The following is a 9,858-nucleotide window of genomic DNA, read 5'->3' on the forward strand; positions in this document are numbered from 1 at the left end:
TAACAAAAAAAAAAATCTTTAACATCAATATTTATGGAACATCTCCACAAAAAATCTAGCTGTCAACACTGAATATTGCATTGTTGCATTTATTCTCACAGTTTATTTTGTTGAAGGATTATTCAATAAATATATTTATGAAGGATTTTTGAATTGTTGCTATTTTTAGAATATATTTTTTTAAATCTCACGCACCTCTTTGCATACCTTTAAGTACCCCCGGGGGTACGCGTACCACCATTTGAGAACCACTGAGCTAGACTTTATTGTACCCTTTTCATTATTGAGACGGAAAAGAAACTCAATTTCCCATAATGCTTTGCGAACATGACTTGGAAAACTAGCGTCCAAGGTCCAAGTAGTTCCCACTTAAGTAAAGGGCAAGGGGGTATATGAAGCAACTCCGACTTCGGCTGGTGACAATTTTGGAAATTCCTCTTTTGAAAAAGGTATTTCAAACATTATTGACACGTTTGTTCGGCGGCAGGCGGTAACGCTCAACACAGGCTAAAGTAGCTACTTCTCACTTGCCTGCTGGGCTCACTTCACCAACATGCTAGCATAAGTTTGCCTTTTAGCTTACATTTATGTTTCTTAGAAATTAAAAAAATAACTGATTAAAATTATAATGTGCTAAATATTTTAACTTATGCTAATAGTAGTGCAATTATCTTATATTTTAGCACGTTTTCATGACACTCCTGGTCTGTCTGGTGTTTTTTTTTAACATGAGAAAAATCTTAGTGAATTGTTATCATGGTTAAAGCCATTGCTGACTCTGTACATATTTCTAAACATTTACCAGATTTACTTGTAAGATACTTGTCTTGGTTAATCCTGAATGCTATGTTTTTGCAGGCACTCTTATTTTGTTGAGCATGGCTCAGCTCCAAAGATCAGGTGATGTTATACCTGAAGATGTTGGAACTGATGACTGCCTGACTTCATACACACACATCTACAGCCCCGACTTACTCAAGTAGGTGTTCCAGAACAAAGATGTGTCATTGTCATTAGTACAATTACTTCCAGCTCACGATTTATGCCTGTGTTTCTAGAGATCAGGTTGCATTTATCACTGGTGGCGGATCAGGAATCGGACTCAGGATAGCTGAAATCTTCATGAGGTGCGAGAAATAGTATGTTTTATTTTCTCCTTAATGGAGAACCGCATTTTTTTTTAAAACTTTTGCCTATCATTTTCAATCCGTATGTGAGACTAACACACTTTTTTTTTGTGAAGTCTACCTTATAAATAAAGGTTAATAAAAGTCAGCTAACAATGACGCCTATCAAGCACTGTAAAAAAAACAAAACATCAAAAGACACATCAGGCACATCCATAGTAACTATGGATGTGCCTGTTGCTGCATTACATACTTATAAAACATTGGAGGTCTTTTGATGTATTTTTATAGTGCTTTGTAGGCTTCATTGTTAGCTGACTTTCATTAATGTTTATTTATAAGTTAGGCTTCATGAAAAAAACTAAATAAAATGTGTCAATCTCACATAAGGATTGCGAATGATTAAAGAATAATACGCCACTGAATGCCTAAAATGAAAAAAATACGTATATATTACATTTAAGTTACATGTAGACGATATGGTAAACAATTAATTGAAAATGAATACGCCACTGTATACTTAATATGAAGAAAATATGTAAATGATACATGTATGTATTACATATTTTCTTCATTTTAAGCATACAGTGGCGTATTAATTTTTAAACGTTTGCCTATCATTCACAATCCTTGCGAAAAAAACACAATTTTTTTTTTTTCATGAAGTCTAACTTGTAAATAAACATTTGTGTAAGTCAGCTAACATATAAGCACTCTAAAAAACATCAAAACACCTCCAATGTTTTATAAGTATGTAATGCAGCAACCGGCACATCCATAGTTACGTGTAATATTTACATATTTTCTTCATTTCAAGCATACAGTGGCGTATTAATGTTTTAACTTTTGCCTATCATTCACAATCCTTATGTGAGACAAACACTTTTTTTTAACGAAGTCTACCTTGTAAATAAACGTTAATGAAAGTCAGCTAACAATGAATCATATAAAGCAGTGGTCCCCAACCACCGGGCCGCGATTGGTACTGGGCCGCAGAAGAATATTTTTATTCATTTTTATTTAAAATAAAAAAATAAAAATTTTTTTTTTTAATTTTTATTAAATCAACATAAAAAACACAATATACACTTACAATTAGTGCACCAACCACAAAAACCTCCCTTTTTCAAGACAAAAACGTCCCTTTTTCATGACAAAGGAAAAAAAAAAGGATATTTTTGACCACTAAATGGTAACACCCATTTTTGCTGAAAAGATTTAGTAGAGAACTTAGACGATAAAGTTTGCAACTTTTGGCCGCTAGTAAAAAAGCCTTGCCTGTACCGGAAGTAGCAGACGATGTGCGTGTGACGTCACGGGTTGTGGATCTCTTCACATCTGAACATTGTTTACAATCATGGCCACCAGCAGCGAAAGCGATTCGGACCGAGAAAGCGACGATTTCCCCATTAATTTGAGTGAGGATGAAAGATTTGTGGATTAGGAAATTGAGAATACACCGCTTCCCACCTACAGCTTTCTTCTTTGATGTCTCCATTATTCATTGAACAAATTGCAAAAGATTCAGCAACACAGATGTCCAGAATTCAGTGTAATTATGCGGTGAAAAGAGACTACTTATAGCTGGGAACGGTGCTGGAACAAAATGTCCTCTACAATGCGTGACGTCACGCACACAAGTCATCATAGCGCAACATTTTAGCATGACACTTCCGCGAGAAATTTTAAATTGCAATTTAGTAACCCAACTCACCCTTATTGGCATGTGTTGTAATGTTAAGATTTCATCATTGATATATAAACTATCAGACTGCATGGTCGGTAGTAGTAGGTTTCAGTAGGCCTTTAAGGAGTCAATCATAATCCTCCGGAAGGGTTTAAAATAAAGCTGTTGTCGCAAATTAGCGTGCGTCCTTTTTGTGTCTTTCTCGCCATCTCCCGGAAAAAGTTGATTGTCACAGATGATAAATTTCTCGGTTAATGTCAACAACCTTTTTTTTATCCCGGATAGAGGCATAATTTATAATTCAAAATTAACTTTCACCAGCAAACAGGCGATCATGAGCAGCAGCTCAGTATGTCAACACTGCAGCTGCACAAGCTAGTTAGCACTTTTAGATCACGGAGCGACTAAAAAAAAGTTTGTCTCTGTAAACGCTTACAATACCAATATTGCTAATACTTCAGTATTATTGGCTTTTTGGATGCATTTTCTGAGTTATTTAAAGGCAGAATGGATTAATGCCATTAGCACCATTGCTAGCCACCTAAAACGAGACGATTATTACAAATTACTATGAAAAGAAAATCAGTGTTTTCTGTCTCTCATAAGTATTATGAATGACCCAAAAATTGGCTTTTCCCCTTTAAACATGCCTCTTCTTAGGAAGATATTTTAGGTTATTTGTTCTTTTTTTCAGGCATGGCTGTGACACAGTGATCGCCAGCAGGAACATTGACAAGCTGAAAGAGGTGAAGGTTTTTTTTTGTTACCAAAACGTCTATATGTTCGCCTTGGGTGATATTATTGAATGCTTTTTTCAGGCTGCTGAGAAGCTATCGGCCGTTTCGGGACGTCGCTGCCTCCCACTGAGCTTGGACGTGAGGAAGCCTGAAAGCATTGCTGCAGCCGTGGATGAGACGCTGAAAGAAATGGGCCGTGTCGACGTTCTCATTAACAGTAAGAATAGAAATGACAAAAAAGTGTATGGAATGATGTTCCAGAAGCAAAGGTCATGTGCCAAAGATTTTGTAGTATAATTATTAACTTTTCTGGTATCTTAAAACTCCAACGCCCTTCTCTGTAGCCTTTTATCTTACAGAATACATATCACCAATGCAAGGTCATTCGTGCTAGTCTGACGTATCACAACATAAGATTATTTTCATTTTGTTGTATGTGACAGATGCTGCCGGAAACTTCCTCTGCCCAGCCTCTGCACTTTCCTTTAACGCATTCAAGACAGTTATGGAGATAGACACGATGGGAACGTTCAACACAAGCAAAGTTGTGTACGAGAAGTGGTTCAAGGTACAGTGAAGCTCTGTTGTTTTAGATGCATCCCTCTTTAATGACCATCAGAGGGCAGTAGAAGTTAGATAGCATACTGAAACAACTCTCAAGACATCCTTAAAGGAGTCTCATTATGCAAAACCAACATTTCTTACCTGTTTGTACCTGTTTTTGTGCCTTTCCCTATAAGTCCCGAAAATGTAAAATGCAACCATGGAGGCATGGTGGAGATATTCATTAAATAATCTTGCTTTCTTCCAAACTTGCTCCAAACAGGCCGTTTAGATTTTAAAACTTTAGTGGTGTATTTTTCCTTAGTTAGATGAGAGGATAACTCCATACATGGTAGCGGTTTAACCAAAGAGCTTTGCATGAATCCGCCATTTTTATCCAGTTGTAGTCAACAAACTCCTTTCTCTCTTCTATTGTTCTGGGGCAGACTGGCTCGTACATGCACATGCATCCTAAAATCTTCTGCAGCTGCCATTACTAATAAAAACTAGCTTATAGTTCTAAAGTATTTATCATCAGACTCTATATGGAAGCGATACAAATGATACAAGGTTGACGGGTTGGAGACAAAGTTGAAGGGCGCTTGACCTTGGCTAGGACTTTTGCACGTAAATAAGACAGTCTCTGATAAGATACAGTCAGAAAGCGACTTGAAGATGGTTTGTAAAACATAAACTATACAAAATGTTCATCGAAGCAACACGCTTACATGTTATTTAGACAACAATAAGGGTTTTTAAATGTAGAAAAAAATTCACGCGGCTGCCAACAGGGAGCTAAGCTAAACGTGCTGGAAGCATTATATGCTGACTTCTTCCAGTTTCCAGCATTTTTTCATTTTCTTTGTCAGACGAGTGCACAAAAAGCAGTACAATATAAAACACTAATACCGGTACTTTTACCCTTCAATAAGCTACACCAATTCAAAAAATGGTTCATGAACAACACAAAAGACCAAAATAAAACAAACAAAAAATATATATATTTCGCCAGCATTTAAAGGGTAACTGCACTTTTTTATTTTTATTTTGCCTATCGTTCACAATCATGAAAAACATGACGACGGATGGATTTTTTTTTTTAATACATTTTAAATATTAAATAAAAGTCTGCATACAATGGAGTCAACAGGAGGTCCTCTATTCCGCCCATAAAATCCAAAAAATAACCATTCAGAAAGCGCCAACAATACTCTACTTACATTTTGGGACTTGAATATTAACCACGTATTAGTGACATTGTTATTATAAGCGGTGACGCAGAAAAACTATTTATAGTGGTCACGTGATCACTACCATGCATGTCTATATTGACATCATCGAGTGGTCTGGTGTTTCCTCGCTTTCTTGCTCCTGCGAAGTTTATTCTAGATCATAAATCATGCATCTCACCTGGAAAATATATGGGTTGAGGACGTAATCTGATAAATTGTTACACTTTGACAGCCATTTAGGACCCGGAACTGATGGGAACGGCATGAAAAGACACTTGGTCCCCTTTCCCCCCTCCCTTCACCTCGTTTCTTAAAATTAAAAGTTAAACATCCTAGCAGTCGGCATCTTAATGACAACAGACCTTGTACAGCAAGTGATGTTTTATTATGTTTGTTGGCTTTCATAAAGTCTGCAGTGAGTAGTAATCAGTGATGGGGGAAAAAAAAAGCAAACCTTGTGATGCGTTTTTTTTTTAAATAATGTGCCGCTTTTGCTTACATGATCAGAATACGTAAATATTAAATGTTATTGTAAATGTGCCCGTTACTACATTACATATATTCTTACATCATGTATATAAAACCATCATGGAGGTGTTTGGGTGTTTTTTAAGGGCTTTATAGGCATAATAGGCTCTATTGTATGCGGACTCTTGATTCAATTAATTTAATATTTAGAATGCATTAAAAAAATAACATCCATCATTATGTCTCTCATAATGATTGTGAACGATAGAAAAAGTGCAGTTTTCCTTTAGACTATGTCCACATAACACACACACACTAGGTAATAATAGCTATTTGGCCAAGCTTAGCTACCAGGCTTAGCTATTATTTGATGTGCAGCCTATTGTAACTTTCTCTAGGACTTTTTTTATGTATGTACATACACACACATACACACACTGTTGCATGTACTCCACAAGTGTTCATTTGTGTACTGAAGAAGTACAGGACATGTGTAATGAGATTCAGATATAGTGTGTTTTTTTCAGAAGGAAATACGAACAAATGACTTAGGGAATGATCTGGCTACTCAGTCCAAAATAAGAAATAGAGTCAATGTATTATTCATGTTGCACAAATAGATTTTACCTAGCTGATGCTGTGATTCCCTACACGCGAATTAGTTCCTGCAGTACCTATAAAATGACACCAGGTAACAGACACCTTCTTTCCTCTCTCAATTACATGTCTGTCAGGCCTTCAGTATACATACTTTTGCTTACACTTGTCTGACAGTTTAGATTGTAAAAATTATCGAAGTATATTTTACTTTGGAGTTTCCACAAAGCTCTATTTTGCAAATGTCTGCTTGAATATGAACTTTCGAAGCACTGACGAAGCACACAGGAAGTATCAAACATCCTCTCATCAGCCCTAATGAGTGTCCAGAATTGGCTCATTAAATCGTGTTTATTGCGAAAACATTAAACAACAAGAAAATCAATAAAACTAAGGCAGTCCTAGTGTGTTCCTGGGGGATGTTGAACGTGATATTGTAGAGGAGTTCATTTACCTTCGGGTCACACTGGACCCAACACTTTCTTTTAACAAACAAATCAAGCTCATTGGCAAAACTAATCAAGTTCAGTCTGCATCATTTTAATCCTGCCATTACAATCAACTGTGCTAAAATGTTTTTACACTCTATGACCTCGGATAAGCGGAAGATGATGGATGGATGGATGGATGTTTACACATAGATTATTGCCTCACAACCTGCTCACTCACTGGAAACACAACCGAAATGGCATTTTAAAAATCATTGACCTCTGTTCGTCAGTGTAACAGTTTGACACAATATAAAAACCTTAATTTTGAAAATTGTTTTCATTTGAAAAATAGCTGTTTAATTTGTAAAATGCTCCATGGACGAGCTCCACTCCCCCTTTTCACACTCATTTAACTGAGGACTGAGGGAGGTTTTAGCACCAGAGCCTCCTCCAGAGGACACCTTGACATCCAGACATTACAGAAAAACAACCTTTGGACAAACAGTCCTGTCATTTCTGGAACAGCCTATGAATACATTTTAGAGCATTTTGTGTTTTTAACATGACATTGTCATTCTGTGGTCCTATTTTTTCTGGTTTGGAATAACAGTTATAATTTCATATATAGCAGTGATTAAAAATCCCTCATTGACATTATCATTAGACATTTCCATCCATCCATTTTCTACCGCTTATTCCCTTTTGGGGTCGCGGGGGGCGCTGGCGCCTATCTCAGCTACAATCGGGCGGAAGGCGGGGTACACCCTGGACAAGTCGCCACCTCATCGCAGCATTAGACATTTATAAAAATAATAAAAAAAGAACAATAGTGTCACAGTGGCTTACACTTGCATCACATCTCATAAGCTTGACAACACACTGTGTCCAATATTTTCACAAAGATAAAATAAGTCATATTTTTGGTTCGTTTAATAGTTAAAACAAGCAACTATGCAAAATCTTGCTCGTATCCAGTCTGTAAATCAGATCGTTCATTAATGTGCATTGTCCTGAATAAAGGACCTTTTTTTTAATTTTCTCCTCTTTTTTTGGTTGTCAGGATCACGGCGGCAGCATTGTCAACATCTCTGCAACACTTGGATACAAGGGCCAAGCGCTTCAGGTGCATGCTGGCTCTGCCAAGGCGGCAAATGGTAAGTTTGGTTTCCGAGTCGATTTTACTGTCACTTATCCATGGACCAAATCTTCCACCATGGGGATTCCCATTCCCAGATGCCATGACCAAGCACCTGGCTGTGGAGTGGGGACCCAGCGGGGTGCGAGTGAATGCCGTGGCCCCAGGTCCGATTTCTGGCACAGAGGGCTTCCGCAGACTGGGTAAAGAGTCTGCTGATGATGTATCTGAACGCAACAGCACAGTACAGTACACATAGTCCTTGATTTTTAATCTAGGTGGCCCAAGAGGGGAGTCTGCTGGTCTGTTCCAGTCCATTCCTTTGCAGCGAGCAGGCAACAAGACAGAGATGGCCCACTGCACTCTTTTCTTAGCCAGCCGGGCGGCGTCCTACGTGACAGGAGCCATCCTGGTGGCGGACGGCGGATCGTGGCTGACCTCTGCTAACGACATCTCCAAGCTGATGGGTATAGCCGCCTCTAAATCCGCTAAACTCTGAGCAGGGGCTCTCCTGTCCTCCTCCTGACCCAGGTGTGTAGGAGGAGGTGGAGCTTGTGAAGAACTTGTCCAGAAAGAGAGCATGCATTGTTTAGGCTACATTTTAAAAACTGTTCACTAAAAGCTATTTATAGTTGTTTTTTTCTTTGCAGGTTATTGGTCGTCTGAAAAGAGAGACAAGTAAAGAAAACCATATAAAAATTATTGTAGTGCTGTATAAAAATAATACAAGAAACCTGCCACACAGCTTTAGGACTTCATCAAAGCAATCATCTTTTCCATGTCATCATGCATTTCATGTACATTAGTATTACATTCCATTTGCATTTTTTAGCCTGTTAATAAAACATTTTTATGATGATGTGTACAAATGTTGGGTTTTTATTTGCCTATCTTCTATAATTCTTAGACCCAGAAGTGCATTTTTGTCTTCTGTAAGAAAAAACAATTGTAAATGCAAAAACACTACAGGAATAAAACCTGTTGTTCCGTGGAGAGGATATCAGGGGTATGCTAGAAATGTGTGATTTGTTGGGGGTTTGTCCAGCATAATAGAAGAACTGGCTACCATTCCGACACACATATTTCATTGACTTGGGAGAAGGAAGTAAACACATTCATCCAGTTATTCTGTTTTAAAGGTAGAAATTGAGTGCTTTTTAAGTGATGTGATTTTTGCAGGTGACATGCAATATTTTTTTACAATACTAAAAGCAAGATCAAGGTTTATTTATAAAGCACATTTAAAAACTGCAGCTGAAGTTGCCCCAAAGTGCTGTAAAAAGTTAGGTAAAATGACAAATATTAAGAAAATAAAATAAACATCTTGAATGGCTTGAAATGGAATAACTTACAAAGGCAAAACTGAATTAATGTTTTTAAAAAAAATGTAGCTCAACCTAATTTTAAAACATAGTTCCATTGTTCTCTTAAGAGGACATAAATACTTGCTAGTACAACTTTTTCAAAGAAAATATATATTTTTTTATGTAATTTATTTTTCTTCATTTTTCAAATGTGCTATCACACCTCGGTATTGTTGTGTTCTAACACACTTTCTCTTGTTTTTGATAGATATTAATCCTTAATCTCAAATATAATTTTGGATTCATATTTATCAAAAACTATAGAATATGGCCATATGTATTTTTTAAATACAGAAATACTATATAAATATTTTGTATTAATATTGATCAGAAACAATAGAATATGGGTATGTATACACAGATATATTTGAAATACAGAGGTACTATTTAAATATTTTGTACTCATTAAAAAAATTAGTATACAGTATATTTTTTTAACTATATACATATTTTGTAGTGATATTTTTCATAAACAATAGAATATATATATATGTACATATATGTATATTTTAAAAATATAAATATATAAATAATTTT

At 36.5% G+C, this 9,858-nt stretch overlaps 1 protein-coding gene across 2 annotated transcripts; it reads left to right on the plus strand.

Moving 5' to 3' along the window:
• The first annotated feature begins 310 nt into the window (after positions 1-310).
• Positions 311-8,826, plus strand: decr2 (2,4-dienoyl CoA reductase 2, peroxisomal). Of its 2 annotated transcripts, none has more exons than XM_061909276.1 (10): positions 311-449; positions 859-979; positions 1,059-1,127; positions 3,509-3,560; positions 3,633-3,768; positions 3,995-4,119; positions 7,883-7,976; positions 8,056-8,160; positions 8,236-8,488; positions 8,608-8,826. In XM_061909276.1, the coding sequence occupies exons 2-9, from the start codon at positions 879-881 to the stop codon at positions 8,454-8,456; spliced, it is 903 nt and encodes a 300-aa protein (XP_061765260.1). In that variant the 5' UTR covers positions 311-449; positions 859-878; the 3' UTR covers positions 8,457-8,488; positions 8,608-8,826. The 2 variants fall into 2 exon arrangements, with proteins under 2 accessions (XP_061765260.1, XP_061765259.1); XM_061909275.1 differs by having other exon boundaries at positions 8,236-8,424.
• Positions 8,827-9,858: the final 1,032 nt, after the last annotated feature.

This window comes from Nerophis ophidion, linkage group LG08 (genome assembly GCF_033978795.1).
Source record: "Nerophis ophidion isolate RoL-2023_Sa linkage group LG08, RoL_Noph_v1.0, whole genome shotgun sequence".
Lineage (NCBI taxonomy): Eukaryota > Metazoa > Chordata > Actinopteri > Syngnathiformes > Syngnathidae > Nerophis > Nerophis ophidion.